The sequence below is a fragment of the Elaeis guineensis genome, chromosome 3 (assembly GCF_000442705.2).
Source record: "Elaeis guineensis isolate ETL-2024a chromosome 3, EG11, whole genome shotgun sequence".
Lineage (NCBI taxonomy): Eukaryota > Viridiplantae > Streptophyta > Magnoliopsida > Arecales > Arecaceae > Elaeis > Elaeis guineensis.
Genome location: NC_025995.2, coordinates 94,954,710 through 94,977,974, shown reverse-complemented (window position 1 = coordinate 94,977,974; position 23,265 = coordinate 94,954,710). Strand labels below are relative to the sequence as shown.

Below are 23,265 nucleotides of genomic sequence, written 5' to 3'. Positions count from 1 at the left end.
ACTGGATATAATTTATAATGTAGACAACATTATCAAGTATGGAAGAAACAACTGTGTATGTATTATATGGATTACACCATAATTAAATGGCCCAGCTTTTCTAGTTGCCACACTGCGTGCAATGGATGTTGGAAAATAATGATAAACTTCACAACATCAACACAGTCAAGCATCAGCATCAAAGCACAAAAATAGACATAATCAGATTAAACCAAATGCTGTTATGCTTAACCACTAGAACACACCCTCTAAGCAGTTGAGTTTTTACAAGATGCACAACTTGACACCAGATTGCCTACAGAATCACTACAATGTATAATTCAAACACAACTTTTATGCTACCACTGAATATCTGGCTCTAATTCTATAGAAATTCTAAAGTTTTGTTTCTCGCTTCTTCCTTATTCTATCTGATCTGCCTAAAGACACAGGCAAAGGAGAGGCGCAAGAACAAAATCTTTAAAAAAAAAAGAAAAAGAAAGATGAAAATCTAAAAACTAAGTTGAATCCTCCTGAACCAACTCCCACAACTTAATTGTGGTTGCTGTTACATTGAATAGTAGAAGCAGGGAACCAAATCTCATCAAAGAAAAACCAGCATGTCTCACTACCACTACAGGTTCTGAGGCCCAGCATATACCAAAATGAGCACGGGCTTTTTCTATTTTGTTTTATTTTTTTATTTTGTATCATATTTTATTTTACTTTGGAAAGAAGCAAGCTACACCACCTAGATGACTAGAATATATGTCCCCAAATATCAGCTTTGGAAGACTGCAAGAAGCTCAAGTAATTTTCATCATTAAATCAGGACCCCTCGTAAGTGGATTTTTTAATCATGACTTGTTTGATGAGAGGAAATAAAACTAAAGAGTCTGGCCATGGAATCACAGTTCCATCACAATTTTTTTATGCATTAGTCGCTTAATAAAGCTAACTCAAGCTAATTTTCTTTTCCTTGGTTAAATGTTCAACATCTCTGATACATTGAGATTTTAGAGGAAAGAGAAAGGCTATATGTGAGGCCACCCCTTTAGCTTAGACTTTAAATCAATATATACCCATAAAAGAGTAATTTCAGTCTAATGGATTATGCCTCCAGATCATGAAATATAACATTTCACTAAAAACATCATAAAAGACAAGCAAGAATGTGGAATTGCATGGATTCAGTCATTCCAACTATATAAAATGAAACTTAAGCTAAACAGGTCATCATAACACTGATATGATAATTATTCAGTTGTAAAAGTTCCCAATACCAAGCATATAGGAAGAGATAGAAATAGTCAACACACTGAGAAAAACAAGAAATAGCACACTCACCTGTAAAACTTGGCAATTTTACAAGGTGCTCTTCCCACCCTGCATTTTGCAAATATTAGAGAGACAAAAGTCAAGCTACCCATACACCAAAAGGAAAAACAGAGAGAGAGAGAAAGAGAGGAATTCCAACACCTTATCATCAAGAAGCTTACCTACTATTCTTGCATTTATGATTGCTATGGTCAATTATATGGAAATTGAGAAATCTAGGTTACTGCTTAATTATTTAATATATCGGGTTAAGAGAAGCTAAGAATGCAAATGAGTGGGCAAAAGAGTAGCTCTTCTGAAGGCAGAACATATAAGTTCACATAAAAAACAAATAAAGTAACTGCTGGTATCATATGCAGACAGACACATTTTAGCCATGAAAAAAAGGATACTTCCCTAAGATATGCAGAGTTTCTGCTCCATTTGTGAACAACACGCCATTGTTTTCCTTTCAATCATTCTTTTATCTCTATATTCATACATAACCAAAGATGGCATGAAAACCCTTTTTCTCTTTCTGTTTTTGATTAACAAGACATTTCCTTGGCCTAAGAAAACTACCATTCACCAATCACTCAAAATATCTTCCACACTGAATGATATGAATGCACCACCAAATGATACCGGAAAATTTTCAAAATGTCCTTCCACAGTTTAGCAACAATCCATGTATTTTCTACCAAAATATCAAAATTATAGTTGGCCCATAAGAAAGATTTATTTCTTCGATTGGGTTTTTATTAAATGCCAAATCATCACTTCTCTGTTTTCAAACTTGCTATTAGATTCATGTGAATGACTATAATACTTGTGAGTACATCTTCTAACTTTCATGAACCATCTCCATTTTCCACCCTCTTGTTTTCAATTTATGCAAATAAATTATTTCTAATTATAATCAATCGAAAACTTTGAGTTCCAATTTCAATAGAGAAGAATTGCTAAATTTCTTCCCTTCGAACAACAATGCATTCCAATGATTTTGCATTTCAGCCCTATTCTTTTCATCAAAAAAAACAAAAAACAAAACAAAAGCATTCCAATGACTATGAAAAATGATGCAGATGTCTCCCAGCATATCGTATAAACTCGAAAAAAGGGGGTTTCAAAGAAACATCTCACTGCATAAATTTCAAGAGAATAACATTGTCCTCCACCATCGAACTTCATGCTTTACCATCCCATGGTTTTCAGGTATTTAGACTGCTATCCTCAGCTATAATCCCTACTTAGTTGTCGTCTATCTGAAAGAACAAGGAACCATCCTCGAATATACAAATCATCATTAGCTCCGACTTTCCAAAATCTACAATTCACTGTCAGGAGTTTTAGAAAACAATTTTTTACTGCTCACTCACGAAAAATTAGTTTATAAAAGTAGAAAAAGGTTTTCTGACCTTGTATATGTGGACAGCTCTGAATTTTCATCCTTTCAGCATGCACTAGACATTTCCTGCTCTTCTACATTTTATGATGAAGATACCATTTCAGTTTACTGTTATAACAGTCATCCATTTTTGTTTCTTTTTGGGAAAGCCAACATCTCATTAGATCTCATGACAGGATTATCCATCTCCACCAAGTTATAGTTTGAAAAACTTCACATCCTGATTATTTTTCACATTCTGCATATTCCAACCACAAGATTTGAAAGCTCATTTTGATAGCCCAATTGTTCTAAATCTCCAGTGACCTATATCAATCCACTTTCTTGCACCCATGCCTCCTTTTAGCATTCAACACAAGATCTTCACCACGTCTCATCCGCAAGTCAAAATCATGCAAGACACATTGAGCACATATCCAAACTATACTTGCTTATGTCAGAGATGGACTTCAAATCTCTCTCCTTATTCCAAGATATATGCAAAAAAAACAAAAGAAAATACAAGAAAAAAGAAGACGAAGAGGAAGATGTTTAGATCTCAATACTTTCAAGGATCGAACCTTTCAATAGACAAAAATCGAGCCTGACTTTACCAATTCAAATACAAGTTCAGAATCTCAACATTTATTTGTGTTGCATGCCCTTTATCTAATGTTAACAACCATATCCAAATCTGCTATCAGCAATCCTATCTCAACTATCTAAACTAAGCTTCATGATCCCCTTTAACCATTCTTCCCCAGGATGTCAAAGCCTGGACTAGAATACTCGGAATTCTTACCTCTCGTGTAACCCTCATACATATGCCTCAGCCCCCTCTCTAATGGTGTCTTTAATTTTTCATCGCATGGTATCTTGTCATCTCATCAGTTATCATCATTTTAGTCCCCTCTCTAATTTTTCCTCCTGTTGAGGCTTTCCTCTTTATTTGAGTGGGACCCCATCAAAGGACAAAAAAAATCATAAATAGATCATAATGTAAGAATGGTCACCCTACTGAATTTCCTCCATGCTGCATTTCTTAGTCCCTTTCATTTCTTTATACTTGTAACGTTTATTTTCACAAGAAGTTTGAATCTTCATGGATTGTTCTGGAAACTAGGGAAAGTCAGAGCTGATCTTTTGTGAGTCTCTATTTCTCCTTTGTGAAGCTTCAAGAGAAAGGACAAGATGAACGTGTAGAAGTTCTGACAGTTCAATTTGCAGAGCTTAAGAAAGAACAAAGAAACAAGTAGTTCTTATCAGCTTTATGAAGCCTAATATCATGTTTAAGCTTGATCAAATGAGTTATTTCTACTGTTGCATGTTGAATCCACTTTCTTACATGATTTTTTTTTTTTTTTTTTTTTTTGACAATTAAGGTGCGTTCCCTTGAAGTTGCCATCCTCTTGCTTGGCCCAGAGAAGAAGAAATGTTGTAATACCAACAAGCCATTATTGTAGACAGTGAATGGTTGATCTACAGTAGGCCTTGCCAGATTTTTTTTCCTTTGGGATGGTGGGTCTGCATTCTTGGCTTTCTATTCTTTCTATACAGCAGGAATGAGACTAAATTGCACCCAGGTGTGAATTTAACAGTATCACTGTATTCAGGGCTGAGGTGCATAGGTTTGTCCTCTGTATGCAGAGGTTCACAGTTAATGTGCACAGATTTGCCATCATGTGCAATGACTACCTACTTGAAGCCCCGAAGTTCACAGATTACACTCTGGTTATAATTTTTTTTTTTTGCCGGAGTCCATTTTTTTCCTTTTTCTTTTGGGAGAAAAACCTCCTTCAAATGCAACTATTTCCAATTTTTTCCTCTCAAATTTGCCATACATAAACATAAACTATAATGTGTATCTCAATTATCATCTTTTTAAAAGCTTGACAAGTTGAAACCTACAAATTCCTGAACCCATAGCATACCAAACGAATTCCCACTTGCTGCAAGATGCAACAATCAAAGCAGAAAAAAATTAATACAGCAAATTTGGGACCATAAAATTATAATCATCCTTCGAAATGAACCCAAAAATAGCCGCCATAAACTAAGAAAAACATTGTTCCTCTCTGGTTCTAAACTCTCCATAAATCCAAGATTAGCACTCCAAACATCAACCTTAATGGAAAAATCACAGGAACAACGACATTTTCTTTTGGTTCAAAGAGAACCTACATCACAAACCCTCCCAAAAAAAGGAAAAAAAAACCCAAAAAATCCAATTTTTCCCCATGCTAAAGAAGAGATCGATAAAGAAACAGCACCAGATCGATACCGTGGAATAGAGGTGACGCAGCGGAGGAAGCGGACGTGTTGTGGAGGGAGTCGCGACCCTTCACCTTCTCTGCCTTTTCCCAGCACTACGGCTTCACGCCTTGGGAAAAGCTCCTGGGCTCCACCGGTGTCGACCACCCGCCGCCGCCGCATTCGCCGCCGTAGATCTTCAGCGAGAAGCCTGACACGCCCTGATTTAAAACTCCGTCTTCACGGATAGTTACTGTGATAACCCGGCCCGATGGGCCAAAAGCCCACTAAGCCCACTTAAAAAAAAAAAAAACAAACAGGGATCGGAGTCTTCTCCTTCTCCGGTTCCGATCAGAAATCGGAGTCCTAGGGCCATTAAAAGATCCTAGGATGAGCTCTATAAAAACCCCCCTCCTCTCCTCTAAGAGAAGACACAACAGTCACCGACGATCGCCGGAGTTCTTCTCCGATTTTTCCGATTGAAGCCGCGGCACCTCGACTCGTGCTCGCCGCGATTTCACGCCGGTGGGGGTCATCGGAGGCTGTGGTAAGTCCCTCCTCCTCTTCTTCCCTTCTCTCCCTTCTTTTCCATACCCGAGGGCATGACTGCCGGCGACAGGAGTCACCGAATTTCATCGGAAAAGGGAAGCCCTGTTCGGCCTCTCCCTTTTCCTGGTTTTTAAGGCGCCGACGGTCACGCCGACCGTCGGCTCTGGCCTCTCCGAACTCGGGAGAGTCGTCCTTTGCCGCCGGCCACCGTCGGGCAAGGTACGATCGTGAACGGTCGGTCTAAGGTACGGGGACCTCTAGGTCCCCTGTTTCGGCCAAAGAAGGCCATGGGAAAAAAAAGAAAGAAAAGGAAAAAGAAAAGAAGAAGAAAAAGAAAAGTAAAGGAAAAAAAGAAAAGAAAAAGGAAAAAAAAAAAAAAAAAAAGAAAAAGAAAAGAAAAGGAAAAAGAAAAGAAAAAGGAAAAAGAAAAAGAAAAAAATATATATATTTATATAATAATGATAATAATAAAATAATAATAATAATAATACATATGAAAGAAGTTTCTCTCATCCCTCTCTAAAGTCTTTCTCTCTCTAGAATTGGACTCTTTCTCTCTCTACTTTCTCTCTCTAAAAAATTTTTCCTCTAAGAAGCCCTATGAATCCACTATTAGGCCATCTTCTCCACTCCTAGGAACCTATGACCTTAAATCGGTTTAGAGCCGAAAGGAGAGATTTATTGAACTGATCATCAAATCGGTCATTTCTTTATATTATATAATTTTATTAAATATATGAAATAAAATTTATTGATGATTTAATATTTTAAATAGGACTATCCGATTCTTTTAAGGAAGATTAAAAGGTCCAAAATGATCGAGGTAAGTAGATCTTACGTTCCTTATTTATTTTTAAATCTCCATGATTTTCATGCATATGATCTCTTATTGATGAAGTCATATTTTTCGTAAAATAAGGATCAGCATATGTGATATGAAAAAGCATGTTTGCATGAATGTATTTTATAAAAAGTTACATGATTATGAAGCATGAAATTTTATTATTTTTCATCTATGTATATGTATGTTTTAAGAAAAAGATATAATAATTTCAAAAAGACTCTCAGATGGCTATGAATGAATCTCTTCGGGAAGGTCGACATCCGGAGCTAGCATCCACACGAAACATGGCCCTGCCAGTGGGTATAAAGTTGGCACATGAATTAAGAACTCTGTCGATTAAGAAACATGACCCTGTCATGGGTATAATAGTGACCTTAGCACGAATATCTGTGAGCAATGTTTTGAAACATGACATGAATACATGATGAAAATAATTTACGATTCATAATTATGAAATATACATGATTTATGCATGCATGATGAGCTTATAACTTGTTTTGTTATATGCTCTATGAAATATTTATTTTTACAATAATTGTTATTTGCTAAATGATGTATTATCATAGAAAACTTATGCTTGATCTAGTAAGGAAGCGGAAGTCTACTTACTGAGCTGATGTAGCTCATATTCTTTTTGTTTTCTTTTTCATGTACAGAGAAATAAGACTAGGACTGATGGAAAGAAAATCCAGGCTTGGGGATCAGCAAAGCAAGCTTGGAAATTTTGCACTAAGAATTCAGTTTATATTTATGGATTGTAGTCATTATGAATTTTAAGGCTTAGATTATTTCATCTTTGGATTTAGATACTCTGAACCAGTTTTGGTTTAATTAAATATTTGAATTGAACTTCATTATTACATTTATTTATGATACACCTGTTATTATATTTAAGAAGATGAATTTTGGCTTCGTGTTATCGTGGGTCCATCCCTTGGTAGCATGGCCGTGTTATGTCCCGGATTTGGGGGATAACATTTTATGGTATCAGAGCGATAGGTTTAATCAAGGGTAGAACTTAAAACCTAACAGTGGGTAGTTAGGTTATGCATAGTTAGACTCTGACTTAAATTATTAACTGTACTGCAACTCTATTATAAAATAATGTAATAATGTTGGCATTTGAATAGGAAGCGATGAACGATAGAGAGGGCGAGACCTTGGCAAATATGGCTGCTAGGACAAGAAGAGCAAGAGGAGCAAGATTGACGTCGCGGGGAGCTACCAATCAACCAGTTGAGTGGGCTCCTGACGCATCGGCCACTCAGGCAGACAGTGCTGGTATATGTCAAGTGGTGGCTCAGCTTATCCAGCAGCAGGCACAGACTGCTCCTCGACCGACATTATCTATAAAGTCATACGAGAGATTCAGAAGGCTCAACCCACTTCTATTTGAGGGTGGATCTGATCCTATGGCTGCAGAGACATGAATTCGAGAGATGGAAAAGATGTTTGATGCCCTGCAATACCCTGAAAATGTGAAGGTCCGATTAGCCGTTCCTATGTTAAAAGGGAATGCTGAGTTTTGGTGGACTGCAATAAAAACTGCCTATGGGAACAATGATGATCAGCTTACTTGAGAAGAATTCAAAGAGATATTTTATGATCAGTACTTTCCGAGGACAATGAGATTGGTAAAAGAAAATGAGTTTCTAGCCTTAAAGTAAAAGGATGATATGACGGTGTTAGAATATACTAACAAATTTAATGAGCTAGGCCGCTTCTGCCCCCAGCTTATGGAGTTCGAAAGGAGTAAAGCTAACAGATTCGAACAAGGTCTAAGATATGGAATTCGATCCTGTCTGTCTTCTCATATTTTCAATAACTACAAGGACGTACTGAAACGAGCTTTGAAAGTGGAGTCTGAATTGAAAAAAGCATATCTAGAAAGAAGAGATAAGAAGAGACCGAAATCAGCAGGAAATCTAAAGGATCAGCAGAAAAATTTTAAAAATAATAACTCTGATAAGAAGAAAGAATCTTCATCCTGCTCCTACTGTGGAAAAAATCACAATGGACCTTGTCTCAAGATGATAGGAGCATGCTTCTTATGTGGTGAGAAAGGACATATGGCTCGTGATTGCCCAAATAGGAAAAGAGATGACTCTAGACCTAACAAACTAGTTAATCAAAAACAGAAAGGAAATGCACGAGTGTTTACTTTAAACCAGCAGGAAGCCAATGCAAATGATCAAGTGGTGACAGATATTATCCCAGTCAATTCTATTCATGCTCGTGTGTTATTCGATTCCGGCTCTTCACACTCTTTTATATCTCTCAAGTTTGCTACTTCTTTGAATTGTGTGCCTGGAAAACTAAATGAACCATTATATGTTAGCACACCTTTTAAAAATATTGTGGTTGCTAACATTATTTTTAAGAATTGCATAATCCAAATAGAAGAAAAAGAATTAGCAGCAGATTTGATTCAGCTAAATATGTATGATTTTGACGTTATTCTTGGGATGAACTGGTTATCTTCGTACCATACACATATTGATTGTTTTGGAAAAAGAGTGGTATTTCAAATTCCGGATGAATCGCAATTCTTCTTTCAAGGCGAAGTTCATAATATGGAACCCAAACAATCTTTGGGTATTATCTCAATCATGAACGCAAGAAAAGCTTTAAGGAAAGGATGCAAAGTATTTTTGGCCCATATAGTAGACGCCAAGAAGAAAAAAATAAAGTTGGATGATATCTCAATTGTCAAAGAATTTTCTGATATTTTTTTCAGATGAACTATCCGGACTGCCCCCAGAGCGTGAGGTTAAATTTAAAATTGATATCACCCCAGAAATTGGACCCATTTCAAAACTTCCTTATCGGATGGCTCCCGTAGAATTACGAGAATTAAAGGATCAACTGCAAGAACTTTGAATAAAAAATTTGTCCGATCAAGTACATCACCTTGGAGAGCTCCTGTGTTATTTGTGAAAAAGAAAGATGGGAGCATGCGTTTATGCATGGACTATCGGGAGTTGAACAAGGTAACCATAAAGAATAAATATCCTCTTCTTCGAATAGATGACTTATTTGATTAACTTCAGGGTGCACAAGTTTTCTCCAAAATTGATTTACGATCAGGCTATCATCAACTAAGAATTAGAGATGAAGATGTACCTAAGACTGCATTTAGAACCAGGTATGGCCATTATGAATTTTTAGTAATGCCTTTTGGACTAACCAATACACCGGCTGCTTTTATGGATATGATGAACATGATTTTCAAGCCGTATCTGGATCAATTCGTTGTTATTTTTATTGATGATATCCTAGTTTATTCTAAAAATATAAAGGAATATGAGAGACATTTGAGGATCGTGTTTCAGACCTTGAGAAAAGAGAAGCTCTTCGCCAAGCTTAACAAGTGTGAGTTCTGGTTGGATAGTATTGTCTTCCTCGGCCATATAATATCTAAGGAAGGAATCTCAGTTGATCCAAAGAAGATAGAAGCCGTAGTGAATTGGCCTTCTCCGACTAATGTGATGGAAGTTAGAAGCTTCTTAGGCTTGGCTGGTTATTATAGAAGATTCGTCGAGGGATTTTCTCAAATTGCAATTCTTCTAACTCGCTTAACTTAGAAACGAATAAAATTTGAATGGAGCAGTGAATGTGAGCAGAGTTTTCAAGATCTGAAGCAACAATTGATATCTGCCCCAGTTCTTACTTTACCATCTAATAAGGGAGGATTTGTCATTTATAGTGATGCTTCCAAGAAGGGATTAGGTTATGTGTTGATGCAGAACAATAAGATCATAGCTTATACTTCTCGATAACTAAAAGTCTATGAGCAGAATTATCCGACACATGATTTAGAGTTAGTAGCTATTATTTTTGCTTTAAAGATTTGGCGACACTATTTATATGGAGAATCATGTGAAATCTTTACTGATCATAAAAGCTTGAAATACTTATTTACTCAAAAAGAGTTGAACATGAGGCAAAGAAGGTGGCTTGAACTATTAAAAGATTATGATCTAAATATTAAATATCACCCTGAAAAAGTCAATGTGGTGGCAAATGCACTTAGTAGGAAGTCTTCGATGAATGTGATAACTCTGCTATCCTTTCAGCAATAAATTCTGAGGGATCTTGAAGATTTACAAATTGAAGTGACTTGTACTGATGTTAAGAATGTGTTAACAAATTTAATGGTACAACTAGCATTGATCGAACAGATAAAAGCGGCCCAACAAAGTGATATTCATTTATGTCAGTTTAAGAAGGACATGAAAAAAGGGCTACGAACTGAGTTTAGGTTACATACAGATGAAACTCTTTATTTTGAAAATAGATTATGTATATCAGGAGATCCTGAACTAAAAAAAAAAAAAATTAGAAGAAGCCCATAAATCCCATTTCTCTTTTCATCTCGGTAGTACAAAGATGTATAGAAATTTAAAACAACTCTTCTGGTGGAATGGAATGAAGCAGGAGATAGCTCGATTTGTATCCCAATGCTTGGTATGCCAGCAAGTGAAAGCCAAACATCAAAGACCTGCTGGTTTGCTAAGACCATTAGAGATACCAGAATGGAAATGGGAGCATATCACGATGGATTTCGTTACTGGACTTCCAAGGACAACAAGAAAAAGTGATGCAGTGTGGGTGATTGTTAATCGGCTTACTAAATCAGCTCACTTTCTACCTTTTTGAGTTGGCACTCCACTTGATAAGTTAGCCCAGATGTATATTGATGGAATTGTACGTCTGCATGGTGTTCCAATAAGTATTGTGTCTGATCGAGATCCATGATTCGTATCTAGAATTTAAAAAAGTTTTCAAGATGCTTTGGGGACAGAATTGAGGCTTAGTACTGCATTCCATCCCCAGACCGATGGCCAATCTGAAAGGACAATTCAAACTCTTGAGGACATGTTAAGAGCTTGTGCTTTTGATTTCGGAGGACATTGGGATAATTATGTGACATTGATTGAATTTGCATATAACAACAGTTTTCATTCTAGTATCCGATGGTACCCTATGAAGCTCTATATGGAAGAAAGTGTAGATCCCCTCCGTATTGGGATGAAGTAGGTGAAAAAAAATTAATAGGTCCCAAGTTAGTTCAAGATGCTAGAGATAAAATTTATCTAATCAAGAGAAGACTCGAGGCAGCACAGGATAGACAGAAGAGTTGGGTAGATAGAAAAAGAAGAGAATTAGAATTTCAGATCGATGATCATGTTTTTCTAAAAGTATCACCTACTAAGGGTGTCATGAGGTTTGGAAGACATGGCAAGCGAGTCTGCGATATATTGGACCTTTTGAAATTTTAAATCGAGTAGGAGATGTTGCTTACGAACTAGCCTTACCACTAGATTTATCCAAAGTGCACAATGTCTTTCATGTTTCACTACTGAGAAAGTTTGTACCTGATCCAAATAGTGTGATAAAGTATGAGCCATTGCAAGTTCATGAAGATCTAACCTATGAAAAATTTTTCTTCTGAATTATTGATCGAAAAGAGCAAGTTCTAAGACAGCGTATCATTCCGTATGTAAAGATTCATTGGAGTAATCACGAAGAGAGAGAGGCCACATGTGAGCTTGAAGATGATATGAAGATGAGATATCCACACTTATTTGAAAATGAAGGTATGTTAAATTTCGAGGATGAAATTTTTTTTAGGGGGGTAGAATGTGATAACCCGATTAGATGGGCCAAAAGCCCACTGAGCCCACTTAAAAAAAAAAATAGGGAGGAAAACTCCCGATCGGAGTCTTCCCCTTCTCCGATTTCGATCAGGAATCGGAGTCCTAGGGCCACTAAAAGATCCTAGGATGAGCTCTATAAGAACCTCCCTCCTCTCCTCTAAGAGAAAACACAACAGTCACCGACGATCGCTGGAGTTCTTCTCCGATTTTTTCGATTGAAGCTGCGGCCCCTCGACTCGTGCTCGCCGCGATTTCACGCCGATGGGGGTCATCGAAGGCTGTGGTAAGTCCCTCCTCCTCTTCCTCCCTTCTATCCCTTCTTTCCCGTGCCGGAGGGCATGACTGTCGGCGACAGGAGTCGTCGGATTTTGTCGAAAAAGGGAAGCCCTATTCGGCCTCTCCCTTTTCCTGATTTTTAAGCCGCCGACGGTCACGTCGACCGCCGGCTCTGGCCTCTCCGAACTCGGGAGAGTCGCCCTTTGCTGTTGGCCACCGTCGGACAAAGTACGACCGTGAACGGCCGGTCTAACGTACGGGGACCTCTAGGTCCCCTGTTTCGGCCAAAGAAGGCCACGGGAAAAAAGAAAAGAAAAGGAAAAAGAAAAGAAAAAGAAAAAGAAAATAAAAGGGAAAAAGAAAAGAAAAAGGAAAAAGAAAAAGAAAAAGAAAAGAAAAGGAAAAAGAAAAGAAAAAGAAAAAGAAAAGAAAAGGAAAAAGAAAAGAAAAAGGAAAAAGAAAAAGAAAAAGAAAAGAAAAAAAAATATATTTATATAATAATGATAATAAAAAAAAAAAAATAATACACATGAAAGAAGTTTCTCTCATCCATCTCTAAAGTTTTTCTCTCTCTAGAATTGGACTCTTTCTCTCTCTAAAAAATTTTCTCTCTCTAAGAAGCCCTGTGAATCCCCTATTAGGCCATCTTCTCCACTCCTAGGGACCTATGACCTTAAATCGGTTTAGAGCCGAAGGGAGAGATTTATTGGACTGATCATCAAATCGATCATTTCTTTATTTATGTAATTTTATTAAATATATGAAATAAAATTTATTGATGATTTAATATTTTAAATAGGACTGTCCGATTCTTTTAAGGTAGATTAAAAGGTCCAGGACGATCGAGGTAAGTGGATCTTACACTCCTTATTTATTTTTAAATCTTCATGATTTTCATGCATATGATCTCTTATTGATGAAGTCATATTTTTCATTGTTGGTGCAAAAATCCGCTTGCGCTGGAGAAGCTGGAGTCGAGGGAGTCGCGGTCGCCGCCGGGACCTGCAAAGAAAGTCTAAACCGGAGGTGGGGTTGCTCCGGCAAGATCCTCCGACGCTCAAGTCAGTTCTCTGCCTCAACAAGAATGGAGTGCTCGAATGGAGAATTTAGTAGAGTTTTGAGGTAAAAACTAAGAGCTTATCGAATAACGTATCTGGGGTTTTCCTTTTATAGACGGAGAGGGCAACATATTGATAGTGACGCCTGTAACCGTCTGGTCGTGGGCCGTCTAGAGTCAGGAGGAATTTATTGCGGAGAGTAGTGGAGTGGGGTCGTGGCTATTGCCGTGGCTCGCCACGTGGGATCAGTTACGGGGAGTGGAGCGACGTCTGCTGTCGTGACTCATCTGGGGGTGGTGGAATCGCACAGGATCCACCGCAGGGAGTGGATCAGAATCATGACCGTTAATACGGCCTGTCAGGGAGTAATGGAGCTGCTTAGGGCCCGCCGCAGAGAGTGGAGCAGTGTTGTCCGTTATTGTGGCCTGCCAGGGGGTCCAGACTCGTCGGCCGAAGTTCGATTGGAGTTGGTGACGGAGTCCGGCTTCCGTAGGAGTCCGGGCGAGGTCTTCCCGTAGTCGGAATAGAAGATGGAGTCTGGCTTCCATAGGAGCCTGGACGAAGTCCACTCGCAGTCGGTCGAGTCGAGGATGAAGTTCGGCTCCCGTAGGAGTCGGGATGAAGTCCTCCTGCAATTAAAGTCAAAGGCGAAGTCCGACCCCCGTAGGAGTCCGGACAAGGTGTACCAGCAGTTGATGTTGAGGATGGAGCCCGGCTCCCATAGGAGTCTGGACGAAGTCCTCTCGGAGTCGAAGTCGTGGGCGGAGCCCGGCTCCCGTAGGAGTCCGGGCGGAGTCCTCTCGAAGTCGAAGTCGTGGGCGGAGCCCGGCTCCCGTAGGAGTCCGGGTGGAGTCCTCTCGGAGTCAAAGTCGTGGGCGGAGCCCGGCTCCCGTAGGAGTCCGGGTGGAGTCCTCTCGGAGTCGAAGTCGTGGGCGGAGCCCGGCTCCCGTAGGAGTTCGGGCGGAGTCCTCTCGGAGTCGAAGTCGTGGGCGAAGCCCGGCTCCCGTAGGAGTCCGGGCGGAGTCCCCCTGCAATTGAAGTCAGGTACGAAGTCCGGCTCCCGTAGGAGTCCGGACGGAGCTTACCGGTAGTTGAAGTTGACGACGAAGCCTGGCTCCCGTAGGAGTCCGGGCGGAGAGTCCCTCTTGAAGTTGGAGTTATGGGCGGAGCCCGGCTCCCGTAGGAGTCCGGGCGGAGTCCTCTCGGAGTCGAAGTCGTGGGCGGAGCCCGGCTCCCGTAGGAGTCCGGGCGGAGTCCGCAAGGGCTAATCCTGTTGAGAACTTCGGCTGTGGGTATTTTATACCCAATATTCATAAAATAAGGATCAGCATATGTGATATGAAAAAGCATATTTGCATGAATGTATTTTATAAAAAGTTGCATGATTATGAAGCATGAAATTTTATTATTTTTCATCTATGTATATATATGTTTTAAGAAAAAGATATAATGATTTCAAAAAGACTCTCAGATGGCTATGAACGAATTCCTTCGGAAAGGTCGACATCCGGAGCTAGCATCCACACGAAGCATGGCCCTGCCAGCGGGTATAAAGTTGGCACATGAATTAAGAACTCTGTCGATTAAGAAACATGGCCCTGTCATGGGTATAATAATGACCTTAGCACGAATATCTGTGAGCAATATTTTGAAACATGACATGAATACATGATGAAAATGATTTACGATTTATAATTGTGAAATATACATGATTTATGCATGCACGATGAGTTTATAACTTGTTTTATTATATACTTTATGAAATATTTATTTTTATAATAATTGTTATTTGCTAAATGATGCATTATCATAGAAAACTTATGCTTGATCCGGTAAGAAAGCGGAAGTCTACTTACTGAGCTGGTGTAGCTCATATTCTTTTTGTTTTCTTTTTCATGTACAGAGAAATAAGGCTAGGACTGATGGAAAGGGAATCCAGATTTGGGGATCAGCAAAGCAAGCTTGAAAATTTTGCACTAGAAATTCAGTTTATGTTTATGGATTGTAGTCATTATGAATTTTAAGGCTTGGATTATTTCATCTTTGGATTTAGATGCTCTGAACCAATTTTGGTTTAATTAAATATTTGAATTGAACTTTATTATTATATTTATTTATGATACACCTGTTATTATATTTAAGAAGATGAATTTTGGCTTCGTGTTATCGTGGGTCCATCCCTCGGTAGCATTGCCGTGTTATGTCCCGGATTTGGAGCGTAACAGTTACCAAGCGTCCTTTGATTCTAATTCTAAAAAATCAAAAATCAAAATATTAAAAATAATGACATCGTTCAACATTTTGGGTTTCAATTATTGTATAGTTTCATCAAAAAATAATAATAATTTATTACATAGAAAAATGAAGTTAGCAGTTTCGTGTATCTTCATATTTTTTTAAAAAATATTAAACATCAAAACCTGTTCATTAACATTTTTTTTAATTATATTTATTATAGTTATTATTTATTATTTTTTTCTGCACTGTATTTGCAACTATCAGTATGATTGTTATTTATTTTTTATAATTTTTTTTATATATAATTTATTATATATTTAAAATTTTATATTTATTAAGATCTGATATATATATATATATATATATATATATATATATATATATATATGAAAGCAGAAATTGAGAAAAAATTAATTAGCAATTGGAGCTATCAAAATGGATCAATCTAGTCTGACTCAGCTCACAAAGGCCTAAAATTTGATAGACTAAACTAGGCTAGGCCCAGCTAAAAATGAGACAGCATAGAGCCGACCTAGTCTAGCCCTTTAAGGGTCGTGGGTTGGACGGATCAGTCTACTAAAATCTGAAAAAAAATATAATCTGATAAAAAAAATTAACATATACTGTATGCTAACAAGTCTGCATATTCTCAATTGAAATATCATCAATTCAAATATCTAAAATTCAAAAATTTAACCCAAATATTAATAAAGTATAAATTCAAAGTTTCAAACATCACCAATTCAATAATTCATGATTCATCACACTAAACCATGCAAAATTTAATGTCCATCATAAATCACATTTCATTATCTTCAATTGCCTCTTTCTCAAGCTGTACAATATTTGAATCTGCTTTTGACACAAATCTCAAAGCTATCCTCTTTATCTAAAATTAATAATAATAAAAGAATTAGACAATCAATCCCATTGAAAATCAATCATTAGTCAAGACATTAAAATAAATTCAAAGAACATAAACAAAAAAAAAATTACCATTTGGAACAAAGCCATGCAACTAATTTTGTGTGCAAATAAGAGTTTGGATCTTTTTAGAAAGGAGAGAGCTTTTATACTTGTTTAGAACATGATCTTCCATACTAAAAGTAAATTTAGATACTGCTGTAGTAATTGGAATGCTTAGCACATCATGTGCCATAACTGAAAGTTCAGGATATTGTGTAGTATTCCTTCAATACTTGAGTATATCTAAACCACTAAAGTAGTCATAATCAAGTGTTCATTCTTCCAAATAAAGATTCAATTTCGATTTGCCAGTATTAGATTTAGTTACACTTCCATATTTCTTGAACTCCTAAAAATTTTAAACACATTCACAACAAAAAAACTAAAAAAGATGAGATATTAAATAACATATAGCTGAAAATAAAATAAAATTTTAAAACAATAAATTTTAAAGAATGTTCAAAACTTACGCTCAAAACATTTGTATTCTTGATTTTAGCTCCTCCACTCGGTCTAGGCAAAATATTGGATTGCGAAGCACTTGCACTTATATTTACTGATGTATTGGACTTGCTTACATATTGTTTATAGAGCTTGTACAATTTCATCTTCATAAAATCTCTTTTCTCTTCAGTAGTAGAAGGATCAATCTTTGAGTAACAAAATTTTAAAAATTCAAGCTTCATGCATGGGTCAAAAATAGCTCTAAATATAAGCATTACACTATACTCCTTCCAATATTTATCAAACTTTCTTTTTATTCTTTGAGCCATGTCCTTGATAACCTCATCTTCACAATACAAATTATCATTCAATATACATTCAATTTTTCAAACATGTAAAAAATACAAGTTGGAAGTCGGGTAAGATGAGCCAGAGATCTTATTAGTAGTCTCATAAAATGGTTTCAAAAATTTACATATTTTCTCTTCTCTTCTTCATTCATCATTTGTTGGCCAATATTTAAAATTTCTATCAACCAACTGGAGACTAGCAAAAGTCTTTTCATATTTAAGTGTACTATTAAGCATCAAATATATTGAATTCTATCTGGTTGATACATCTAATCTTAAACCCATCTCTACATCAAGACTCACTTGTTTAACACATTCTTGAAATATTTTTATCCTCCCATCTGATCCCTTCACATATTCGATACTTTCTTTGATTTTATACAAGGATTCACGAGCTACCTTCAAGCCTTTTTGAACAATAAGATTCAGTATGTGAGCAGAATAACGGGCATGAATAAATTCTCCATCACACAACAAGCTATTTTGTAAACGAAGATGATCTTTCAAAATATCTATCATATTGTCATTAGATGAAACATCATCTAAGGTCATAGAAAATTTTTTTTTTTCTATGCCTCATTCTTTCAAACAATCAAATATAGTTGAAGCCAATTCAACTCCAATGTGGGGAGGTTCCATATGAGCAAAATTGAAGATTTTACTGTTTAGTTTTTAATTTTCATAAATAAAATGAGTAGTTAAATAAATGTAACCCTCAGTAGTGCATGCTGCCTATATATCAGAAATCAAACACACTCTATTAGGAATCTTAGCAATGGCTTGTTTAAACTTTTTTTTTCTCTCTCAAATAAATTTTTTGAACATCAACTGCAATAGTGTTCCTAGAATTCATCACTATATCTGGATTCACATGCTTTGCCCAAGCTCTAATCTTATCATATTCAACAAAATTATAAGGCAAGTCATGCTTAATGATAGCTTCTGCAAGTATTTTACAAGAAATCATTTGATCTATTCTTTTAGACCTTATTTTTCCTACTTGATCAATGATCATTTTCCTCACATTATGATATTCAACCATTTTACAACTTTACAAATGATGATGCAAATGTGAAGTTCCATAGTTTGAATCATCAGATTTAGAACCAACTTTGTACTCATGTTTATAACCATTACATGCTGCTCTTTCTATTCCATCTTTTGCTTTACCAGTTTTGTAAAAAATTTTCAAATACTCAAGCTTCCTATTTTTTACTTCTTATTTATTGATCCAGAAATATTAGATTCAATTTCAATTTTAATTAAAATTTCTGACTCATCATCCAGATTAATATACTTACCCATAGACTGAGACTCCATGATTTTTCAAAAATCCTACATTAAAATCATAAATCATAATGAATACATACCAAAATACAAATTATAAAGATGATACTAGTACAAAATATCAAGATACAATGCTACTAGCAGAGAGCCAGAGACAGAGAAATATAAAGCCATATATAAATTAGAAGATAATTTACCTCGAGAGAGATTGAGAAAGAGAGACCAAGAGCTCTGACTGAGAGTGCGATTTGTTAGTGGCACAGGACGAGTTTGTTTGAGAGATTAAAAGAGAGAGCTCGAGAGAGAGAAAGAGAGCTTGAGAGAGAGGGAGCTCAGACCAGACGGTCCAAACCAGGTTGAGAGCTTGAGAGAGAGAGAGAGAGATTCCAAAGAAAATTTGGGTGAGATAAAAGAAAGAGATGAGACAAATGTGCCCAGCATAGCGAGACAGTTCCCAACCGTAGTCTTGTTGAGATACTCTCTCATTAACATAAAAAGAACACCCAAAAAAAAGGGAGGAAGAATGACTTTTCTATTCGTTTGAAGGCAAAAAGTGCATCCAAGACCAAGACCTCACAAGATTTAGGGAATATCCATCACAAAATATTTTCCATCATTTTATTCTCTATCTAAGAAAGCTACTATAAAAGGAGAAAGGAAAAAGATACCTTCTAGCACTTTATTTTTAATTGAATTGACTTCCTATTGGAAGATTTCAGAGAGTAGTCTTGTAGCTTTTAATATCCCATCACGACAATGACAGTGGTCTCATGGTCGAATTCGAAGAACGAGCGCCTACCGCCTGCAGCCTAGAGGTGAGGTATTGATGGTGGTGCCATGGAGGCGTAGACTGTGAAGGCTGGTAAGCACCGTAGGTAGAGGGTGCACCGTCGGTAGTGGTGTGGCTCGATGTGTGTAGGCATGGAGAATGAAAAATTTGCCCTACAGCTACTTTTCTTCAGAATTCAGATGATTTTTTTTTAAAAAAAATAATATTTTATTGACCCAACCGGACTAGCCCGACCCAACCCACCTCAGTCCAAGGACTGAGGTGGGGTGGGCCAAAAAGCCCGATTGTTATTTGGGCTAGTACATGGCAACCCAGCCCACCCCATTTTCAAGGTTAGGCAGGCCAGTCCGATGGGCCAAGCCCATTTTGATAGCTCTATTAGTAATTGAAACTGTCCACGTAAGCAGTAACTTCTCATTTATGAATACCATCTAGATCATAATCATGTGTCTTGATTATCCTATCTTACAATCCTTCAAGCATTGAATGACAACATTATATTATTAAAGGACTGCATTGAAGTCCACTTATGTGCCACTAATTACAAGATGGTGAGATGGAAGAAATATTTCAAACCGCCATCTCCATTTCCTTCTAATATCCCACTGCTCTTCGTCTTCTCTAAACTTTAACCCTCTATCTCATTCTGTCGAAGCGTCTCCAATGGCGGTCAACCTCCCCTATGATGGTGACGGCATCTGCATGGCTTGTAAGGTGGTGCTAGTGGTGGTGGAGTGCCATATCTTCATCACATCCTGTCATGTCCCGTGCCTCTCCACCCCATCGAAATCCATAGCTTTTTATAGTGCCTTGATTGCATTTGCGGGGGAGAACATGGGGTTGATCGTGGCCATCCAAGCGATCGAAGCAAACTCATTGCTAACGAAGCAAGAGAAGATGAGGAAGCGTCAAGTAAGTAGGTCTATTAAGTGTTAGTCTTCATTCTTCTAATAATCTTATTAACATGCCAATGGTCCCTTTATATCTCAGTTTGCAAATATGGTTCATCATGCCAAGGCAACTCTGGATTTAAGAATTAAAATTTATATACTATACAACACATCCGATCTAAGCATTCACTGTCAGTGCGATCATAATTTGTCATGTTTCCAAACTACAGTGCTTTTACAATTGGGAGTACCAAGGAGTCAAAACATTGGGTTGCAAGTCAATAATTTTGAATCTGATGCACAGTTACTTATAAACATGTTCCATAAACAGTTCACCTTATCAAGCTTTTACCGTTTCACAAATAGATTGTTGGATGCTTCGATTTATATGCTCCTAACAATAAAGTATTATTAATTTTTATGTTTCAGCATATCTGCTTTGATGCAACCAGCAATTGCTTTTAGAAAATTACATAACGTTGGGGTGAGATAGGGACAGTCCCATGGTTCCATATCAATATAACTACTTTTCAACATCATACCTCAGCAACGATGTAAAAAGTATTCTTTCTAGGAAGTTACATAGCATATGATCTCAAAATATTATTTCCAATGACTTTCTATCACTTTCCAATATACAAATCTATTGGTAGAAAATGAAAGAAGGTGAGAGGCACACTAGATTTCAAATGATAGCTTAAGAAATTTATATTCAAATAGTAAAATTTTTATTCGATAAAAAAAATATTTATTATTATTATTTTTTATGTACCGCTAGTAGTGAGACTATATTTGAAAGTAAAATTTATTAACAACGTTAAGAATATTGATCATGAAGACATGAACTATCATGTATATTCATATTATCATCGCTTTATATTCATTGTCTTTCATTTAAGAATATTATATAATGTTTATCAACATCAATTTAATAATTATTTTTTACTTAATTATTATTAAATTAAATTATTGATATAAAAAATAATAAATTATATGATCTAGAATTCTGGTACAATGTGGGGGCATAAAACTAGTACTAAACTAAATATGTAAGATTACCGTATCGTTGTTTCTCATACCATCTTTGCTTACAGGCTCCCTCTTTTTCTTAGGATATTTTCTATATTATTGTAACAAGCTATGGTACTGTAACAAGCCCGATTAATAATGATCTTAAAAATTTTTATTCACTTTATAAAAACTGGGCAACCAGCTTATTTCATTTTACGATACAAGAAACGAAACTTGATGGAAATGAATTGCGAAGCAGCCATCAGGAGAAAAATATCATGTAATTAGAAGTTCGCTATCATCACTATTGCTTCTCTACTTCCACCACGTGTTCTGAAGCTGGTTCCTTGGACCCATTCCACCAGCCGTCCTCATACAAAAGTACATGCAAATAGAGATGTTTTGAGAAAAAACATGGAAATATTGTTTACACGGCATCATCCCTCGTCATACCAAATCAACTTTTCTCCAATTTCCATCCAATTTCTTGCCTCGTGGTGAAGTCCTTCCATTTGGAGCGACATGGCCGCCGTTGCACCTTCCAGTCTCCCACACTCATGTTTATGTCCAGATTTGAGGGCAGTCCAACATCTTTAGCAATAATAATAATTCAATGAAACAGGGACGTTAGTTCATGGGTGGAAGTTGGGACAGTCTCTCATAATGGTCAATGTTAGCTTGAGCCAACTACTCACCAACTCTTATTAAGGTTTTACTCTAGAACTAATTGGCATCTATACCTTGGCTTGCCCACCAAATTCCTATTCAATAAAGTCTACTATTCTTTAAGGAAATACAATCCTTAGTTTTAAATTTATTTTGTTGTTTCTTGGCCTACAAAGCTAGAACTAGTAAGAGCGAAAGGACAGCACAAGCTTAAGTTTACCAAGAGGTGTTGGTAAACAACTCATTATAAAAATATTCCAAAGAAGCAGGCATGCCTGCTCCTCTCTTTCAAGGAAACTTCCATCGGGTCAAGGGCCAACCAGCCCCACAAAATTAGGATCCTGGCCCTTTCAAACCCAGGCCCTACTCCCCTTCATCTCTCTCTTTCTCCATGGCGACTTCTTTTTGTTTATTAATCCCAGCCATCACTCTGTAGGGCATTGCACCACCCTAGGCACCTTCCTCTCTGGACAACTGGGGCTGTCCTGCAGACAGCAACAATAGCCTTCTATATAACCTTCACCTCCATGACCCTCCTCTCATCAAACCAAAACAAGAGCATCTCCTTCTTTTCCATCTCTCAAGTCTCCCTCATCTACCAATTAGCTAGAAACCAATGGAGAAAGCATCACCCAGAAACCTCTATCACTCCATCTCTTTGGCAGAACTAGTCTTTTTTCACAGAATACTCAGCTGGTTCATCATGACACTTCAGAAGTTCTCCCTGAGATACTTTTCCTTCCTCCATTCCTATGTCGAGCTCTTCGCTTTCTCATCAGCATTTCATGAAGATCATCTAGTGAAGAACACACCAAGTCAGCCTAGAGAGGACAAATATCTTAGCAGAGAAGATGTGGAGATTGTTATGAGAAGGATGGGACTATGTTGCAGCCAGGAAGATGACCAGCTGGAGTGCATGGGATCTGATGAGATTTCTGGTGTATTTGAGGAGGAGCCTAGTTTGGAGGAAGTTAAGGAGGCCTTCTGTGTCTTTGATGAGAACAGTGATGGTTTCATTGATGCAGTTGAGCTGCAGAGAGTTCTCTCCAAGCTGGGATTCAGAGAAGGATCAGACTTCGATTCATGCAAACGGATGATTGCGGTGTATGATGAAAACAAAGATGGGAGGATTGATTTCAACGAGTTTGTCAAGTTTATGGAGATTAGCTTTTGCTGATGTGTATATATATTTTTTTCATTTTTCTTCTCTTTGTTCATCCAAGTTGTATAAAGAGAAATCGAATGGAAGTTTGATCCATGGAGACAATTCGGTTACATTTCTTTTGCTGTGTGTTTTATTCGG

The 23,265-nt window shown here is 37.2% G+C and overlaps 1 protein-coding gene across 1 annotated transcript; it reads left to right on the top strand.

Moving 5' to 3' along the window:
- Nucleotides 1-22,399: 22,399 nt before the first annotated feature.
- Nucleotides 22,400-23,237, top strand: LOC105041744 (probable calcium-binding protein CML46). Its single transcript, XM_010918759.4, has one exon. The coding sequence runs from the start codon at nt 22,579-22,581 to the stop codon at nt 23,137-23,139; it is 561 nt and encodes a 186-aa protein (XP_010917061.1). The 5' UTR covers nt 22,400-22,578; the 3' UTR covers nt 23,140-23,237.
- Nucleotides 23,238-23,265: the final 28 nt, after the last annotated feature.